This window comes from Oncorhynchus gorbuscha, linkage group LG26 (assembly GCF_021184085.1).
Source record: "Oncorhynchus gorbuscha isolate QuinsamMale2020 ecotype Even-year linkage group LG26, OgorEven_v1.0, whole genome shotgun sequence".
Lineage (NCBI taxonomy): Eukaryota > Metazoa > Chordata > Actinopteri > Salmoniformes > Salmonidae > Oncorhynchus > Oncorhynchus gorbuscha.
Genome location: NC_060198.1, coordinates 27,184,649 through 27,205,160, shown reverse-complemented (window position 1 = coordinate 27,205,160; position 20,512 = coordinate 27,184,649). Strand labels below are relative to the sequence as shown.

Below are 20,512 nucleotides of genomic sequence, written 5' to 3'. Positions count from 1 at the left end.
CCGTATTTTGTTATAAAACTTCTGAAATTGATTAAATGATTTACAAGCTAGCTAATTTAGTTGGAAAACAATAATGTTGACTTTCATTGAAAGAAAGTTATATTTAATAGGCCCTCTACAGGTGAAAAATTACGTCTCACCAAGGGCGGTTGGCGGTGCAGCTCCCTGGATAACGCTTTGGGATAGGCTGTTGCTGAGCTACCATGTAGAATGACAGCAGTCGAGACTTCCGGTACTAGTCATAGGGCGATAACGATATAAGAGCGCAGTTGCAGAATTTATAACAGGAGCCACAATGGCGGTTGTCGTCTCTTGACAGGGCTGTGGATGTTATTAAATCCACTATCATCGCCCTAAAGATAGGCCTGGTTGATTCCCAGAGCCATTAAAAACAAACTGGAACAATTACTGCACATGAAAATACTATAATTTCTGATAAATATCAAATTAACAAGAGATAAAATTATATTAAAAGGGACCATGTAAACAGTACCAACCGGGTCAAGTTTTCATTTTGTTCGAGAAACAACATCGGCTGTTAATGACGGCTAACTGTTTGTTTATTGAACTCCAAAACCGTAAATCTAAGGAACAATAAAACCCAAACTAAGCTTGGCACCGGACAAGGGAATCTAAAAGAAAGGGGACTTATTTTTTTCTTTCGTTTTTTACCAAACAGCATGCTAGCTACACAGAGCTAGCTAGCCAAATAGAAACGGAGAAGAGCGCACAATGCTCCGATTTATTGTTTGGGCCTTTCAGCCAGTTTCTCTAACTAGCTGAATGCACAGGCCTTCATTTTAGTGGCGTTTTTTTTGGCACTAGCAACCTTTATTTTTCTGATTTGACAAACCATGCTGTCGAACGACTTGGATAATGCTTGAGGACTAAACCTGGGCAGACTCATTTCTATTTGTCGGCTTGCTTAGAACACTGGATCTAATTTTACCGGATTTCGGAGTACTACTCTCCCGTTAATGTATTATCTCGGCTACAGAGGCCCACGCTCGGGAGAGGTTCCGCCGCTGACGTGAGGAATGCCTGGGTCGGATAGACACCATGGGACCAAGAGGAAACCGGAATCCAACAGTAGCGTTGCCCTGCCACCCCAAACAACGAGCGGCAACAGTGGGCTACACCAGCCCCTGGTCCTGCCTCATACCTCTGCGGGCAACATGACGAGCAAGGACGGTAACCCCCAGTCAAAGTCGTCAGTGCCATCTTCTTCCAAGCGCAAACGGCATAAATCAGCCAAACATGGACGTGAGTCCGAGGTGGCTCAGGGCCCTGGTTTTTCTGCGCTCGCCTCCACAGCGCCTCCTTCCGTTAGCGCCGTGAAGCCGCTGGTAGAATATGACGACATAAGTTCCGATTCGGATACTTTTTCGGACCCGCCTGCTGAGAGAGTGTCTGGGGATCGGTTAGAACCTGTCCCAGATTATAGTAAAGGGGATGGGGGCAGGGCTGTTGGTAGAGATGGTCGGGAACACAAGCACCGACACTCGCGCAAAAAGTCGAAGGATCCCAACAAAGTTAGAGACTCTGGGGAAGGGGGTCAGAGTACCAAGAAAAAAAGCAGCAAAGACCGTGAGAGAGGGAGCTCTGGGAAAGTCAAGGAGAAGGTGGCCTCCCTGTCCTCTGTAGCATCCCTGTCCTCCGGGTCACGTCGTCAGGGTCAGCTGGAGGCTGACTTGGGGCCAAAGCGTGGAGAGTTGCCCCCTTCCTCCCAGGCCCAAACGGCGGCCAGTGTGGGAAGCACCACATCCTCCTCCTCGTCATCTCGCAGCAAGGAGGGTGGCCGCTCCGGGAAGTCTCGTAAGGATAAGCCACAGAAGAGAGAAGGGCTTGAGGGTCGGGGGGATGCAACCGCCAGCCAGAGCACCTCTGCCTCTCAGAAGGTCCGGACAGAGAGGAGCCAACGCAAGTCCTCAAAGAGCCACAAGTCCAGCCCAAAGGGCAAGGGGCAGCCTTCCTCGAGCAGGGGGAGCCCTCGTCGGAAGGTAACAGCCCCTGCACAGTCCCCCAGCCCCCCAAGGAGAGGGGGTAATGGAAGCCCCATGGTCGGTAGTTACAGCCAGGAGGTGGACAGCTACCACCACCAGAGACGCAGACCGGCCCCACAGAGCCCCAGCCCCTACAGGGAGATGTCCAGGCGGAGTAGGCAGAGGTCGGACAGCCCCTACGCCAGCAGGCAGAGGTCTTCCAGCTATGAGCGAGACGACAGCCCCTACTCAAGGAGACGCTCCATCAGTCCCTATGGTAACCGCAGGTCCTCCAGCGCTAGCCCTGTGTCCCGGTGAGTATTCTAGCCAGGCCCCGGCACCTTCCATTCAGTTTGCCTCGTATACACATTCACATTTATGCTAGTTGCGTAATTCATACCAAATCGCACTCTATTCCCTTTATACAGCACTACTTTTGACCAGGCCCCATGAGACTCTGGTCAAAAGTAGTGGACTACAAAGGGAATATGGTGTCATTTGAGATACAGCCTAATACTAACATGTAGCTATGGACTACTACTAGCCACCCAATCTCAGTCGGTTATTCACTCACTGTATGCATGGCATGCACCTCCACACACAGAGGCATATTCACCAGTGCTGTCTAACACATTGATTCTCACAAATGCACAAGATGCCTTTTTACAGAGACCCAGTAAGGCCCCAAACGTGGTAATGAACCGTTGTTTTTACTGTTGATGTTCTCATTGGTCATACTGGAACAGGGCCAGGCCACTCTGTTTCTACTGTTTTTCTACCCTCTTTTGTCTGTGTGCTAAGGAGGTGCTTGTACTGTGTGTTTGATAAAGCAGCAATATGTATTTTTTGGGGGCGACCTGACCAAATTTACATAGAAATGTGAGTTATAGATCTGCCATTCTCATTGAAAGTAAGTTTAAGAGGCAGTAGATACGTTCTGTGTGTGCTATTTCTATGCTTCCTGTTAAGTTTCGTTTTTGCGTCTTTTACTTTAGGTTTTGTACACCGGCTTCAAACAGTTGAAAATACAATATTTTGGGTTATAGACAATATTTCACAGCAAGTTTAGTTGGGACAATGATGCATTGCTTGTTTAGTCACAAACTGAAATTAGGAGAACTATTAGAATTTTAGCAAACAGGAAATGGCGGAGAGATGTCTGCATATTGCACCTTTTTAAATCGTAAGTGGTCGAGACAGCGCTTTAGACAGCTGAGGTTGAGCCATGGGTAACTGACAGTACCTGCAGCTTCCTCTCCTGTGCTCCTAGCCTCAGGGTGTTGGAATGGGAATGGCTAGGCCAGGTTGCAGTGTCCTGTATAGGCTATTTAAAACTATGTTCAGGGAAGAGACATTGATTCTATGTTCAGATGTGTCTGTGTGACATGCAGGGCTGTTTCTGCCAGGGAGTTGTTGCCTCTTGCCATGTGGTGTAGAGGGGGAAGGGAAACCTATGGAAGTCAGGTGAGGCATCAGATTGGGCTCAGACAGACACAGGCAAGGCCTGTGCTCCAGTCTAGGGAAACCCTATGAGGAGCTGTGGTGGTCTTTGGAACAGGAGAGGGCATAAATTGGGGGATAGACTACACTAGCCAGACAGCGGGGTGATGGTACCTCTCTAGGGACAGGGTTAGAGAGCCTTGGGTTAGGCTGTTGACATTCAGCCATTTTGATTTTGTGTTGCGTCAGAGAGTGGACCTTGAGCTTCTGTTGGTGGGAGGGGGCATAGCTGTACGATAAAACTAGGCCCTCCATAGTGATCGTTAAAAGGTCCTCTGCTGTCAGTAGACTCTGTTGAAAGATGCTGCTGGTGAATCATGTTGGTGTAGTCTTTTTATTTCATTTTTATTTAACATTTATTTAACTAGGCAAGTCAGTTAAGAACAAATTCTTATTTACAATGACTGCCTACCTTGGCCAAACCTTAACCCGGACGACACTGCGCCAATTGTGCACCGCACTACGGGACTCCCAATCACGGCCGGTTGTGATACAGCCTGGAATCGAACCAGGGTCTGTAGTGACGCCTCTAGCACTGAGATGCAGTACCTTAGACTGCTGCATCCCTCGGGTGCCAGTCGAGCCTGTATCTAACTGTAGGCTATTTGTTTAGTCTAGCTAATTAACTTCAATGTCCCAGTTATTAACTTATAATAATCATATTTTAGATTTACTTTGTAGACTTTTATAAGTCTTCATGCTCAGGGACTAGTTAATTTGTTTTCCTAACCTTCAAACAAAAAGATTGAATCTGAATGTTGTCTCCGCAGTTAAAGGGATACTTAATTATTTTAGTCAGTGCCATCTTCTTCCAAATGCCCTTTATGAGGCCGTCATTTTAAATAAGAATTTGTTCTTAACTGATTTGCCTAGTAAAATCTCAAATAAAAATCTACTTCCCAAGAGTCAGATGAACTTGTGGATACCATTTTTATGTCTGCATGCAGTTTGAAGGAAGTTGCCAACTAAGGCTAGATGAATTGCTAAATACCTCGAACTTCCTTCATACTGGACACAAAGATAAAAATGGTATTGATGAGTTTATCTCACTCTGCCAAAATCCCAAAGTATCCCTTTAAGTATGTTCAGAATCTTCGTACTTTTCATACTTACGTTTCCCACATTTGAATAAGGGTTACTTTGATGGTTATCAAAAGTATGTATGGTGATGAGGTGTCTGAATTTGGCCTAATGCCAGAGGAATGTTGAGGTTAACTCACAAGACAGACTTCCGGAGGACGTTTGTACACACATTGGCTACTTTAAGTTCAGACTAAAGCAAAGGTTGTTCCCCTGACTGACCTAATTGTATGTTTGTATGCTGACTAAGGGAATGGGAAGTGTAGCTTATATGGAAGGAGACACCGCACACTGACCACATTTACACATAACTCATTTTATCTTAACAAATAGCACTACCTCCCTGAACTTGCCTTTAACTGAGCTTGAATCAGGGTCCTGCCTCGCCAACACACGTGACCGCCAGTTGACCACTTACGAACCAGTTGTTATAGAAAAGGATCCAATTCCATAGCACAATTGGTGAAATGCCAAGCTAGCTGTGGAGTGAGCTTGCCGCATGGTCTTATCTCATTATATAAACATAACACACGTTTGGTAGTTATCATCTGCAATGACGTGCCATTTGTTGTTTTTATTAACACCTTAATACACCAGTGCACAATGCCCCAGTAATGTCAAATGGCCTCCCTTCGAGTTCCTCTCTCTTGCTGCTCACTCCCAACTTAGAGAGAGAGAGAGAGAGAACTTGCAGCCAACAAGGAATTATTGTTTTCCTAACATCTTCCCTCTCTCTCCAGGCGCTCAGTTCGCTCCCGGAGTCGCTCACCTCCTTTCTCCTCTTCCCGTCGCTCCTCCTCTCGCTCTCGCAACAAGAAGCATTCGTCCTCTGCCGGGGGAGGCGGGTCTCACAGCAGCCGGCCCACCAGCCGCTCCCCACCCTCCTCCCGCCTGCCACTCAACTCCAGCCTGGGGGCGGAGCTTAGCCGGAGGAAGAAGGAGCGCCAGGCTGCGGTGGCTGCAGCTCGCCCCCCCTCCCCTCCACCTTCCTCACGCAAGACCAAGGGGTCCACCTCACGCCCCCCTAAAGCCGAGCCTGAGAGAGTACCTGAGAGAGAGACTGTCCAAGCCGCGGACCTCCAGCCTCCACCCAGTGCACCCCAGCCCCGGGACACTCTTGTTGGGGAAGAACACGGCTCTGCATCTTCACCCTTCTCATCTCCTGCTCCCCCTCTGCCCCCCGGTCAGACGACCCCACTACCTCCACCTCCTCTGCCCTCCACCCCTGTCACACAACTTCAGCCACCTACACCCCAGGGCCAGACTGAGACCAGCCTCGCACCCTCCACAGCCCTCTCCTCCTCCTCCTCCTCATTGTCGTCCCCCCAGTCCAAATCTCCTGCCCCCATGCCCACACGCAGCCCTGCCCGCCTGACACCCATCCACAAGACCTCCACTCTGCCCCCCCTGCCTTTACCACCCATGCTAGTGGGAGACTGCCAGGACAGGTAAGCCATGAAACGTACACACACACACACACACACACACACACACACACACACACACACACACACACACACACACACACACACACACACACACACACACACACACACAACTATCCTCTCCCCAGTCCTGTTGCTTGGCAAACGTGTAGTCATCAACAGAACAGTCATTAGGCCTTTACTGTAGGCTCAGGTTTCCCCCAACAGTCAGTCTCTCTGAAACACACACCTGCCTGCAGTACAGTACTGGAATTCTGAACAGATTACCTGAATGCTCTGTAGGCGATGGTTTAGCTGCCATCAGACCGTGACTATGTCAAGTAGTCAAAACAGGCCTACGTGGGACTTCAAAATCATTACTAACTCCTTGCAGCCTTGTCAAATTCAGAGCTTCCTCTACAGTGGACTGCTTTGGCCAAAATACCTGCTGAGGTGAAACTGTAGTTCATGGGCCCCACATCCCTTTGTCATGGTAGTTGGGGATACATTTGTGCCACAGACATATAAGGAAAAGAAAATCCAAACTCATGAAATGAAATGTTATTTTTCTCTCCTTCCTTCTCTACCTTCAATCTCTCGCGCTCTCTTTTTCTCTCTCTCCCTCCATCAGTCCGAAGAAGTCCACTCCTCCTCAGAGGTCTTCCAGGAAGGAGAAAGAGGTGCGGAATCGGCCGTCCCTAATCGACCTCCCGCTGCCCCCCACGCTGGCCGGAGGAGACCCCTCTCCCCCTCAGTCCCCCGTCTACAGAGCCCCACCTCCGCCCCAGTCCACTCTCAAGAAGAGACCAAAGTGAGTTCCTATCTGCTCAACCTAACCTACCCTTCTCCTCCTCATCAATCACCTCAAACCACCTCTCTACACTCCTCTTTTCCACAGCCCTCCTCTCCCACCGCAGCCTATTTCCTTTCAATAGAAAGGGGAAAAAATAAGCATAATATAGTACAAAGTTATCATCAAGGGCTTATTCCGTGAGGTAAAACATTTCCTAATAGCAAGTCTCCTCGGCTCTCCTGTCTAGGTTTTGCTGTCCACGCTATGGCGAACGCAAACAGACACAGAGCGACTGGGGCAAACGCTGCGTGGACAAGTTTGACATCATCGGCATTATCGGGGAGGGCACCTACGGCCAGGTGTACAAGGCCAAGGACAAAGACACCGGTGAGAGCCCCTGTGTTGCCCTTTCACTGGCATACCTGTGTTTTCGTTGTTCTTGAGAGAGGCTCAAAGGATCCCCACGCCTGCAGTATGTGTGTATGCCACGGGGGGGTGTGACTGATCTCGTCTCCCCATGTCCCCTTTGCTCCAGCCTCTCTATGCGTGTCTTTCAGAGGAGTTTGAAATTAAGCAGAAGACACATTTCCGTTGGGCGTCCGTGTACATCGGACAAATGTGTTTTTTTTTATTTAGCTCGTTTATTCATCTTCTGATCAGGACAGTCGACAGAGTTGCTACCGTTAAACGGACATTTTCATCCACCCTCCTACATTGGACAGTGACGTAATGTTCATGTTGTTCTACCCTGCCCTCCAGGTGAGCTGGTGGCTCTGAAGAAGGTGCGTCTGGACAATGAGAAGGAGGGCTTCCCCATCACGGCCATCCGAGAGATCAAGATCCTCCGCCAGCTCAACCACCGCAGCGTGGTCAACATGAAGGAGATCGTCACAGACAAACAGGACGCACTCGACTTCAAGAAGGACAAAGGTGTGTGTGTGGGGGGGGGGGGGGTTGTGCTTGGTGTATGTCTGTGCCTGTATGCGTGTGTATGCGGTTCCTCCTTACCCCTGCCTGTCCCGTCAGGTGCCTTCTACCTGGTGTTTGAGTACATGGATCATGACCTGATGGGTCTGCTGGAGTCGGGGCTGTGTCAGTTCTCCCAGGAACACGTGAGGAGCTTCATGAGACAGCTGATGGAGGGGCTGGACTACTGCCACAAGAAGAACTTCCTGCACAGAGACATCAAGTGCTCCAACATACTGCTCAACAACAGGTACTAGTGTAGCATGGTAATATCACGGTACCAAAACGTCATGGCACTTATGATCCCAACATTTTAACATACCGTAGTACCGTTCCTATGAGACTACGGAATCTTTCAGCCCTACCAATCTAAAGAACCCACTGCTTGTTAGAAAATGTTTATAAAGTCAGTTTGGTTTATAAAGTCGGTTGAATTGAAGCACCAGCCAGTAGTCTCTTGTATGCACAGGTCCAATAATGTCCACTTCACTTTCGTGCGCTTATCACGTATGGCGGCTATAATCAGCCAGCTGCATCCCCTACCAGCCCTCTCTCACCTGCTTCTCTCAGCATCCCCTACCAGCCCTCACTCACCTGCTTCTCTCAGCATCCCCTACCAGCCCTCTCTCACCTGCTTCTCTCAGCATCCCCTACCAGCCCTCTCTCACCTGCTTCTCTCAGCATCCCCTACCAGCCCTCTCTCACCTGCTTCTCTCAGCATCCCCTACCAGCCCTCTCTCACCTGCTTCTCTCAGCATCCCCTACCAGCCCTCTCTCACCTGCTTCTCTCAGCATCCCCTACCAGCCCTCTCTCACCTGCTTCTCTCAGCGTCCCCTACCAGCCCTCACTCACCTGCTTCTCTCAGCGTCCCCTACCAGCCCTCACTCACCTGCTTCTCTCAGCATCCCCTACCAGCCCTCTCTCACCTGCTTCTCTCAGCATCCCCTACCAGCCCTCACTCACCTGTTTCTCTCAGCATCCCCTACCAGCCCTCACTCACCTGCTTCTCTCAGCATCCCCTACCAGCCCTCACTCACCTGCTTCTCTCAGCATCCCCTACCAGCCCTCTCTCACCTGCTTCTCTCAGCATCCCCTACCAGCCCTCTCTCACCTGCTTCTCTCAGCATCCCCTACCAGCCCTCACTCACCTGCTTCTCTCAGCATCCCCTACCAGCCCTCACTCACCTGCTTCTCTCAGCATCCCCTACCAGCCCTCTCTCACCTGCTTCTCTCAGCATCCCCTACCAGCCCTCTCTCACCTGCTTCTCTCAGCATCCCCTACCAGCCCTCTCTCACCTGCTTCTCTCAGCATCCCCTACCAGCCCTCACTCACCTGCTTCTCTCAGCATCCCCTACCAGCCCTCTCTCACCTGCTTCTCTCAGCATCCCCTACCAGCCCTCTCCCTGCTTCTCTCAGCATCCCCTACCAGCCCTCACTCACCTGCTTCTCTCATCATCCCCTACCAGCCCTCACTCACCTGCTTCTCTCAGCATCCCCTACCAGCCCCTCTCACCTGCTTCTCTCAGCATCCCCTACCAGCCCTCACTCACCTGCTTCTCTCAGCATCCCCTACCAGCCCTCACTCACCTGCTTCTCTCAGCATCCCCTACCAGCCCTCACTCACCTGCTTCTCTCAGCATCCCCTACCAGCCCTCACTCACCTGCTTCTCTCAGCATCCCCTACCAGCCCTCACTCACCTGCTTCTCTCAGCATCCCCTACCAGCCCTCACTCACCTGCTTCTCTCAGCATCCCCTACCAGTCCTCACTCACCTGCTTCTCTCAGCGTCTCCTGTCAGCCCTCACTCACCTGCTTCTCTCAGCGTCTCCTGTCAGCCCTCACTCACCTGCTTCTCTCAGCGTCTCCTGTCAGCCCTCACTCACCTGCTTCTCTCAGCGTCTCCTGCCAGCCCTCACTCACCTGCTTCTCTCAGAATCCCCTACCAGCCCTCACTCACCTGCTTCTCTCAGCTTCCCCTACCAGCCCTCAATCACCTGCTTCTCTCAGATTCCCCTACCAGCCCTCACTCACCTGCTTCTCTCAGCATCCCCTACCTACTTCTCTCTCCATCCCCTCTTCATGCTCATCTATTCCTCCATTATTTTTTCAAATATAATTTAGCCGTGAATGCGAGCGTGGATGCAGACCCCGATGGCTTCTGTTAGATTTGTACGTGTGTTACATTGGAGCAGCGCTCAGTTCAAGCAATGTTGATACATTGTATCATTTCGTCGCCTGTTCTAACCAAGAACACAGGCCAGTCAGAGTAGACTTTGCGAGTTCACTGTCATACAGCCTCTGAGGGTCAGAGGGGGGAAATGGAGCACCGCGTCACGACAGGCATTGCAAGCTTTGCAGCAAAGAAAACGGCTTGTCTCTGGTCTAAACTGCAACAACAACAAAACATCTGAGCAATATTACCGGAGATAACGTTTTGTCTTTCTAGCGGGATTCGTGCGCATTTGATATAATTTCACAAACCATGTCGCGGGTAGTTTTTTAACACGAATCCGGGGTCTTTAACTTTGTTCAGTCATGTTACCTAGCTAGCTAACAATCTGGTAACTTGACAGTAGCTTTAGGCTAATTTGATTGGCACAGGAAGAACGGAGAAGGGGCTGCTACTCGAGATGTGCTTCAAAGCTAGATTCATAGAGGTAGGCCTATTGTAAGCCTAAACTATCAAATGTCTCTTTCTGGGGCTCCTTAAATTCTGTTTGGTGCCTAACGTTTTAAAAGTTGGGAGCAGTGGGTGTGTGTGTGTGTGTTTGTGAGAGAGGGAGACGGTGTGTGTGAGGGACAGTGTCTGTGTTAACTGAAGAGTAAATGTGTCATGCAGCGCTTTCCCCTCACTGCTACAATGACATGCAGATCATTATGCATGTCCCCCCATTCCTCCAGCCAAATCACAGGTAGGGCCTTTGCAAATATGAGCAAATCAGCCATTCTATGCAGTTAAATGCAATGTGTTGTATTGAGTAGAAGTGTGCATTTCAGTGACCGGTTCTTTGCGTAGCACGTGCGCAGAACATTTAGGAAACGGGAACAAGCGTCCGGGAGACGGGGCAAACGGGATGCTAGGCCACTGATTTCCCCTCTCGTATAGTATCATTAGTTAAATGTTGGTGTCGTGACAACACTAATAGGTTCAGAAGGAGGGAAGGAACAGTGTTTTTTTCCACCCCTGGTCCAGCAACATCTCACCCCTGGTCCATGGGCCGGTCCGTGAGATGTTGCTGGCTGGTCGCTGAGATGGTTCACTGTCCATTTGAAATGATACACTTCCACAGTGCTAGATACACTTCCACAGTGCTAGTTTTAAAGGTAGACTCAACGAGAAGACGGGCAGCACCGTGAGATGAGCGTGACGCAAGACTTCCCCGTCACACAGAGTATCTCTGCGCCTCACGCTGCTACAACGTGGTGTCTATGGGACCAAAACAGCGGCCGAGTTCAGCCTCGTGCTTCAACGCTCTTAGTTGTCGTGGAACAGCTACGTCACCTCGCTGAGTCTACCTTTTAATGTAAGCAGTTCCCCAAGGAGGGAAAAGAATAGCTTTGCCGGTCCCTGGTATAAACAATGGACCCACGAACCTAGAATGTTATGGTAATGGCAACGGTAGCAGTTTGTGTGGTTTTAGTCGTGAACACGAGGGAGTTGTTTGAAATGATTGTTGTAGCTATAGTAGGGTTGGGTTTTTCCCTTTTTGATTGGTGCTTCTTTCAATGTGCAACGTTCTACCATGAGAATTCAAATGCCCTTTCCTCTGCCTCGCTGTTGTGATTGAATTATTCACTTCTGTAGTTAGGGTTGTGTAAGTTAACAGCTGTAGAAATGCAATAAGTTGTTATTGAGTTTGATTCTCTGTCTCTAACTTCTTTTATCTCTCTCCTCGCGCAGTGGTCAGATCAAACTGGCTGACTTTGGTTTGGCCCGCCTCTACAACTCGGAGGAAAGGTGAGAGACTTGGATTTTTTCAAGTTGCGTCGGCGCAACGGTGACATCATCATAAAGTCAGAGGTCCTTCCTGTCCCTGGTTCATACCTTTTTAAACTGTGACCCTCACACTGGCCTTTTCTCATTTGGGTAAAAAGCCCCGTCCTCCACCCTCTGTCCGACGACCTCTGTGACACGGGAAATTTCAATTTGTTAGTAGGCGACCGGAACAGTGTCCTTCCCTCCTTGATAGCCACCTTTCATGAGGATAGTCATATGTGTATCCTACCAGAGTCCTTCACGGAGGTTTTGATACCTGCCACACCCCCTTTGAATCCGCTTTTGTTTTTGTTGGAGGAGAAAAGCATGCACACAAACAATATGCTACTTCGTTTAGTTGATCACTTTACACATTTATTTTGGGATCCACCAATGTAAACCTAATTTGCCTCATGATCTGTGAGTGGAGTCGTCTCATTTCATACAAGCACATTTTCATCCACGCTCCCTCACCTCTCCTCGATTACCTTTGACCTTCTTCAAAAGAAAGTGAGAGAAGACGGAGGAGAGAGGATGCTGGAGTTGAGCAAATCCAATTGAGAAAAGGCAGTCTGAATGAAAACACCCATCTATTCCAATGATTCCCCACTTGGTGGTGCTGTGTCCTGTATAAAGAGGTTCTCCCTCCATCAGCCCATTGTTGAGTGATGCATTGTGGGTGTTTGGACACTGGAGGGCAAAGTAGAGGTACTGGTACTGTATCTGCGTGTTCTATCTGAATGTTCCCTTCCCTGCTCTCTCCAGTCGACCCTACACTAATAAAGTAATCACGCTATGGTACCGTCCCCCTGAGCTCCTCCTGGGAGAGGAGAGGTACTCTCCGGCCATCGACGTCTGGAGCTGCGGGTTAGTACACAGACACACACACACACAGCTCAGCGTGACTCATCCACACACTGCCATGTACCTGGACACATTTCATTCACACACATTCCCCAATCAAACATGCTCTACGTAGGAAAACAGATTGCACTTACCTTGTTTTTCCACATGGTGTCACTATAAAACTGATATATCATTTTGACTGAAGTAGTCGGAGCTCTGAACCTAAAAACTGGCAAAGTATTACCACTCTTAACAAATCCTAACTCAAGATTGGTAAATCCTTTATTTTTATGTGAGTTATCAACATTGTCCATTGAATGTTTGTGCACAGGTGTATTCTGGGAGAACTGTTCACCAAGAAGCCCATCTTCCAGGCCAATCAGGAGCTGCTGCAGTTAGAGTTGATCAGGTATGCTGCTGTTGCCCCCTGCTGCCTGGAAGACTGCACTGCCACGTTAAAATCCTGTCTGACATGGCAACCTATTTCTTATATAGCCGCCATACTCAACAGGCAGACCGCAGTCCAGACCCAGAATGGGGTCAATACGGACCGCGGGTCCTGACTTTCTTTTGTTTTTTGGAACTCAGTCGGGCTTTCAACCTACTGCTGTTGAGTGTGACTTCTAAATTTGGAAGGGCATGGGCAGGTTTCCTCTTCAATGTCATTCACTGACCGATCTTAAAGAGCTGTTTTTAACTCGTCATAAATGTTCAGTTGATGTCAACTAGAGAGGTAAGTTGACCCAGCTACCTAAATCTTGTAGTTAATCATGGCCAAATGATGTGCCCGGGGGCCTCGACCCACATTGGTCCCCCATTTTAGATTTTATTGAGTCACGCGAGTATTATATGAACACACATAAGACATGGCAAAATGTGTAGAATTGCAGGAATTTAGCTTATAAAAAGTATGTTCTCCTCGCCAACAAGAGGCGTGTGAGCCATTTTGGGTTGTATGGGTTTTGATGTTGGGGTTTGTTACTACGCTGATAAATGGCTGCCCATCTGGGCCTTTGCCGCCTAGGAAATTTGTGGGACTGGACCCTCTCAAATAGTAGTTGAATACCCCTGCTATATAGTGGACTACTTTTGACCAGAGCTCTAAGGGCCTCGGTCAACAGCATTGCACTATATAGGGAATAGGCTGCCATCTGGGATACAGTCCATGTTTACCACAGCTCTAACTCTCTCCCTCTCTGTCTCAGTCGTCTGTGTGGGAGCCCGTGTCCCGCTGCCTGGCCTGACGTCATCAAGCTGCCCTACTTCAACACCATGAAGCCCAAGAAACAGTACCGCCGACGGCTACGCGAGGAGTTTGCCTTGTACGTAAACATGACATGCATACACACCATGGGATTTTCTAGTCCTTTCATCAATCTGATAGTTGTGGCAGTACATCAGTTGTTGATGCTATTTGTTTGACTCGCACGCTCTCATCTCTCTCTCTGTCAGTCTGCCTGCTCAGGCCCTGGACCTGCTGGACCGCATGCTGACCCTTGACCCTGCGCGGCGCTGCACGGCCGAACAGGCCCTCAATAGTGACTTCCTGTGTAACGTGGAGCCCAGCAAGATGTCCCCGCCCAAGTGAGGACCTAGTCTTTGCACTGTCCGTTCCTGGGCCCATTACATCTAGAGAAAAACCTCAAACTATCCACCACCATACTCCCAAACCATTATTGATTTCTTTCTGTCACACCCAACACCCCTCTTCGCTTTATATACCATACACTTATCTTCAGCCTTTCTTTCTGTTTTTCTCCCTCATACTTTCATCACCCTGTTTTTGCCTCTTTATCATACTCTCTCCCTCTCTCTCCAGTCTCCCTCACTGGCAGGACTGCCACGAGCTGTGGAGTAAGAAACGGAGGCGCCAGCGTCAGAGCGGGCTGCCCGAGGATGTGCCTGTGCCCAAAGTGCCCCGTAAGGACCCCTCGGGGGCTTCCAGTGGAGAGAACAGCCGGCCCCAAGCCAGCCCAGCTGGAGCCCCGCCCCCTCCGCCGGGAAGACCACCACCCTCAGCCATCTCTGCCAATGAGCTAGCAGGTCAGGCAGAAACAGTAGTCACAGTTTGCTACTATAGAAGAACATACCCTTATCCAAATGTCTCCTTGGTTAGATAGTGGCTGCACAGGTAGACAAAGGTTGTTGTAAGTCTATAATGTGAACACATGTTGTCTCCATACGCTCTCAGCAGGCTGCTGTCTACAGTATGTGTGACCATTGTCTCTCTCCTATCAGGCCTGGGCGCTGCGGCGGAGCAGCTGAACCAGACAGAGCTGGCTGTACTGTTGAACCTGCTGCAGAGACAGACAGACCTCAGTCTGCCTCAGATGGCCCAGCTCCTCAACGTCTCCTCCAACCCAGAGAGCCAGCAGCAGCTAGAGACCCTTAGCCAGTCCCTGTCTGCCCTGACCGAGGCCTCCCACCACCGGGGGGCCTCAGAGGACCAGGGTCCGGCTAGGCCCCAGCCCCCTGAACCTCCCCCAGAGCCTCAGGAGCCCTCCCCGCACCACAGCGAGCCGCCCCTCAGCCAGGATGACCAGACCAACCTGCTGGCCCTCCTATTGGGCCAGCTCATCAAGCCGCAGGCCGAGGGGGCGGAGCAAGGCGACGAGAGCAATGGTGTCCAATCAGAGGAGGCGGTGACTCGCGGTTCGTCAGCCTCCACTGCTGACCGCAAGGGCAAGTCTGGGTTCAGTCTCTAGGGGGAGGAGCAGAGAGCACTGGGTCAGGGGATCTCACAGGAGACTGGTGGACGATCTTGTCATGGTGCGGATCTTGTCATCCAAGTATTTCCCCGCTTACCTTAAAGCCGTTGTAAATTACTTTATAAACGAGCTGATGAGATGAAAGATCTTAACTAAATGGCAAATCGAAAGAAAGATTACACGGTTACTTTAAATATTTTTTTAGGAAGTTTTATGTTGTCTAGACCCACCACCTCTCCCACCTCCTCTCACCAACAGTTTCACCCCCACCCACCTTTTGTCTGTCTCACCCGCCTCCTACTTCCAAAGGCTACTTTCACCCACTCAGTCACACATAGGTGGAAGCATACCATACATGAAGTTGGCAAGTCCTCAAGATGTCTGACCAGAGTGGCTTCGGACGGCCCAGGTCACATGGACTGGGCTTTGGGCACAAGGACTTTTGTCAATGGTGTGAATGTAAACTAAGAGAAGGTTTGTAGTTTTACAGCGTTAGAAAGACAATGGTTCCCACTGCACTCTCCCCTTCACCCTTTCACTCCTGCCCCTTTTCTTTTCCCTCTTTGTCTCTCATTTCTCCAGTTGTTAAAGCAGGTTTCTTGGATTGTTCTTCCTTCCATAAAAATATATTGATTCAAAACCAGTCTGTAATGTCCACATTTTTATGAAGAAAGTCTAATAAATTATCAAGCAAAAATAAATGTTTTGAACCTTAGACTTCACCTGCATGTCCTTCATTTAACTTTTATTTAAAATCACACATTTTAAATTTTATGTTTGTATGTTGTCTTTTACATTAGTCCTCGGAATCATCCAACGCTAGTAAAGCGTTCTCCTCTGTAGTCTGTATCCGTAGTCACCCTACTGTTGTCACTTAAAGCAACAACCCTGTTGCCTAGGAAACAATTGTAGCAGCAGTGTTTCCCGGTAGCCATGGCAGCAGACTGAGAAGGCATCTCTCTCTGTCTCAGCTTTATGCACCTCTCCCCTTCCCCAAATTTCAGGTTTGACCCCTCCCTATCCATAATAACCCATGCTCGTATTGTTGTTGAAATATAACTGAGTGTCTGTCAGGGTTGAACAAACCCTAAGGTGAGCATTCCCCTCTACTATGTTAAGTGCTTTGGGTGTCTCGAAAAGCGCTATATTGGTCCAGTCAATTATTATTGTTGTAAACCCCCCCCCCCCCCATGTCCTGCGTCTTTCTTTTGTTGTTCACATACGTGTGTGTGAATAAATGTTATGTTGATTATTTAGGTCACCGTGAGGTCTTTTGATATTCCATCATCTCTCAACATTCTGACTTGTCTGTCAACATTTAAAAAAAATGTTGGTACACTTTAAACACCTACGTAAGGATTTTTTATGACATACCATGAACCGAGAGGGGAGGAATTATGTAGGTGGCACAATTCCAGACTAGTTTTGAGAATGAACACTTATCATAATCACAATTGTGGTATTTAGTAGCATTATCAACCCTTGACAGCTACACATTTTACTCATCCAATTCTACAGTAGCCTATTGAAAACATTTATCCAACTGAGACGACATTGTTGACTGAATGGTGAGGTAGGAATGGTACATGATCTCCCTCTGCTGGCCACCGTGGGAGATACAGCTGTACGTTGTCTAGACCCCACTCACAAACACTTACCTGGGACATTTCACTAAAGGGAATTGAATAAAAATGTGTCTGTAGTGTATATTGCACAAATGTCCAGGTGAGATCTCACTGTAACTGCGTCTGCTTTTGTGCTTCTTGTAAATATCCGATTGACTGTCTTGTTTTCTCTGACTCCCCCCTCAGACTGTGCAGTCACCAAGCGGAAGCAGCAGATTGGAACAAATCAGGTCCCTCCATCCTCCGAGCGACGTCCCCCCTCTCCGCCTGGCCCTCCACCCTCAGCCCTCCTCCCTCCTGGCCAGCAGCAGCCCAGCTCTGAACCCCTGCCCGGGCCCGGCCAGGACAACAGTCCAGCGGTGGCAGCCGCCCTGCTGCAGCTCATCTCCCAACAGGACCCAGAGGCTGGGGCCCCCCAGCGCAGCAGGGACCACTCCCCCGCTGTAGGCACCCCTGTCCGGGGACAGCCACCCCCTGCCTGGATGACTGACTCCCCTAAACCATCCCCTGCTAGAGAGCCTCCTACTGGCATGGAACCCACTGCCTCTGCTATCCCAGCACAGTTCCCCAAGGACCAGGACCTCCGCTTTGCCCACAGGACAGCTCGCTGATCCTGGGTGGGCCTGTTTAGAGACATTGGGTAGAGTGGGCCGACCTACAGGGACAGGAGCCAGGGACTCCTACTCTACTGATAATGATGATACTATACACCAGTCTCTCTAGGTGGGAACAGAAGAGCAGCTCACCTGAGCAGGTTGTGTATATTGGAAGATGTGAGGTAGATGGCTGTGAGACTGTTAGTCTGGAGAAAAGAGCAGGTCTTTGGGTCTGGATATTTGGAGGATGTTATTGTGAAGATGGCCAGTGTTGGTTTGGCTAAAGGACAAACTAAGTCCCACTCTAGACAGACTGGGGTTGGGCCTTGGTGAGGGTTATAGACCTGGGGGTGGGACAAAGTTCCACACCCTTCGATCACTAACACTGCCCCTCCTCCTGGACCTCGTGACTTGCTGAAGAAGTTGGTTCCTCACATGGAATGTGATCAGCTGTGATTTCCTTTTGTTTACTTTGCAACTCAAATGATTGTTATGTCTACTGCAGTGCCCTCTAACGATGAGGCTATCAGTGGGTTTTGGAGTCTGGTGTCCTCACTCCTCTTCATCTGCAGTTGAATGGGTGGGGGTTGGTGTCTGCTATGTATGACACCGGTGGAACAAAGAACAAGTCTGAAATGTAGAGGTGGTTAACTAGGGGTACAGATGTGAAACACTGGGACTGCGAGCGAGTTAACTACTCAGTCTCATCATGCTAGCTGGCTCCTGACTTTCAACCTCGTGCCTCCTTTGTGTCCTTAGCAACCCCCGAATGATCTTTGCCCACACGGAAGAGTTGAGTTGTTTCTTCTGTTCTGGGAAGGCACATTAACAAGAGAAGGCATGGCTCAAAATAAATTAGCATACCTTGTGTGTCCTTGGTCAAAGGTACTGTAAAATAAGGTATTTGGGTCTCAGTCCTATCTCCTCTTGTTGTTTCTCTCGCTCAATCTATGTATGTCAGCCTCAGTTAGCATTCCCATGTAGAAATGAACATGTTCATTCTCGATCGCTCGCGCTCTCTAATAACAGATTCGTGTGCCTCTCTTAACCCTCATACTTCCTCTGCTACACACTGGCAGAAAACACCAACTCTGACACTGTGTCATTAACTGCTCTACTATACTCACTAGTCTTTCATTGACCCTCTGTTCACAGCTAGCAAGCCGGTCACCCAACCCCATAGTGACTGGACACCTATAGACCTACACACACACCTCTCTCCAAAGCTTTCCCTGATGATCTCTGATAGCCTTGTGTTATCTCTTGCCTCCCTGCCTAACTCTGTGCAGCAAATACGTTTTGTGTGATTATTTTCTACTTTAAAGACAAAGTTACATGTTAAAACGATGGTCCATGGTTGTGTTTCCTTTGTTTTGTTTTGGGAAGGGAGAAATTGGGAAGAGATCTGGCTTTGGGTTTCATGTGACCATGTGACTGTAAAAGATGATATTTTGTAATATGTGTTTTCTCGGTTCAATTTATTAAAGGAAATCATGCGACCAGAAAGTTTTAAGTAATGTGATTTATTCTCTTATCATGTACACAGAGTATACCAAACACTAGGAACACTTTCCTAATATTGAATTGTAGCCATTTTGCCCTCAGAACCGGCACAATTTTTTGGGGCATGGACTCCACCTGGCGTCGAAAGCATTTGACAGGGATGCTGGCCCATGTAGACTCCAATGCTTCTCACAGTTGTCAAGTTGGGTGGATGTCCTTTGGGTGGTATACCATTCTTGATACATATGGGAGCCCAGCAGCATTGGAGTTCTTGTCTCACACCAGTGTGCCTGGCACTTACTACCATACCCTATTAAAGGAACTTAAATATTTTGTCTTGCCCATTCAGCCTCTGGCACACATACAAAATCCATGTCTGAATTGTCTCAAAGCTTTAAAATTCTTTAACCAGTTTCCCCTTCATCTACACTGATTTAAGTGTATTTAACAACTGATGTCAGTAAGGGATCATAGCTTTTACCTAGATTCATCTGGTCAGTCTATAAAATGGAAATAGCAGTTGTTCTTAGTGTTTTGTATACTCAGTGTATTTTGCTTGATATAATTCAGAATGGCCACTAGGTGGCACATTGAATCATCTTTCTCTCAAACGCATTCTCACTCTTTCTCACACAGACACAGGGTCACTGGAAGACGTGTGGCAAGGCAGAATTTGCCACAGGACTTTTCAATCAGGTGTGGCACTATTGATTAAGTTTTAATAAAATCAAATGACGCAAATGTTTTAAAAGGAGGGCAAAAGTTTTTTTTATTTTTTTTAAACGATTTGACAACTCCTGCACTATTTCAGTATTAAACGTTGAGTGCTGCTGCAGCCTCTGCTTACCTTGACCAATCAGACAGAAATTGCAGTTCGCGCGGGCCGGCCACAAATCTCTACTTTCCTCCGGGTTTTTAATTTAGAAAGGCGATGAGCAAAAAAATCATACATAAATGTAGCAGCATTAGTGACCTGACATGTTTTATTGGATGGAAACGAGACCATTCTTTTTCAGTCTGATCAATTTTAGGCTACTAACACGAGCTGTCCCACTGGCCAGGGTAAACGAAGCAGTACCGTGCTTTATAGCACTTTTTTGGGGGGGGGGATTGTGAATGGGATCAAATTGGGTTTATACTGAACAAAAATATAAACGCAATAATTTGAAAGATTTTACTGAGTTACAGTTCATATAAGGGAATGAGTGAATCAAGATAAATTCACATGAATGGGCAGGGGTGCAGCCATGGGTGGGTCTTGGAAGGCATAAACCCAACCACTTGGCAGCCAGGCCCAGCCAATCAGAATGAGTTTTTCCCCACAAATAAAAATGTTGGAAGCAGTTCACTGTAGAGAAATTAACATATTTCCTGTCAATAGCTCAAGTGGACGTTCCTGCAGTCAGTATGCCAATTGCACGCTCCCTCAACTTGAGACATCTGTGGCACTTTGTTGTGTGTGAGAACTGCACATTCTAAATTGGCCTTTTATTGTCTCCAGCACAAGGTGC

The 20,512-nt window shown here is 48.6% G+C and overlaps 1 protein-coding gene and 1 non-coding gene across 2 annotated transcripts; both read left to right on the top strand.

Moving 5' to 3' along the window:
- Nucleotides 1-234: 234 nt before the first annotated feature.
- Nucleotides 235-19,016, top strand: LOC124015038 (cyclin-dependent kinase 12-like). Its single transcript, XM_046329903.1, has 14 exons — nt 235-2,296; nt 5,303-6,010; nt 6,618-6,797; nt 7,027-7,166; nt 7,539-7,709; nt 7,806-7,995; nt 11,649-11,705; nt 12,489-12,590; nt 12,901-12,978; nt 13,775-13,891; nt 14,022-14,153; nt 14,389-14,612; nt 14,808-15,251; nt 17,089-19,016. The coding sequence occupies exons 1-14, from the start codon at nt 1,038-1,040 to the stop codon at nt 17,511-17,513; spliced, it is 4,227 nt and encodes a 1,408-aa protein (XP_046185859.1). The 5' UTR covers nt 235-1,037; the 3' UTR covers nt 17,514-19,016.
- LOC124016572 lies at nt 6,376-6,512 on the top strand. The gene has a single exon (XR_006835383.1). It is a non-coding gene; the product is annotated as a small nucleolar RNA SNORA5 (small nucleolar RNA).
- Nucleotides 19,017-20,512: the final 1,496 nt, after the last annotated feature.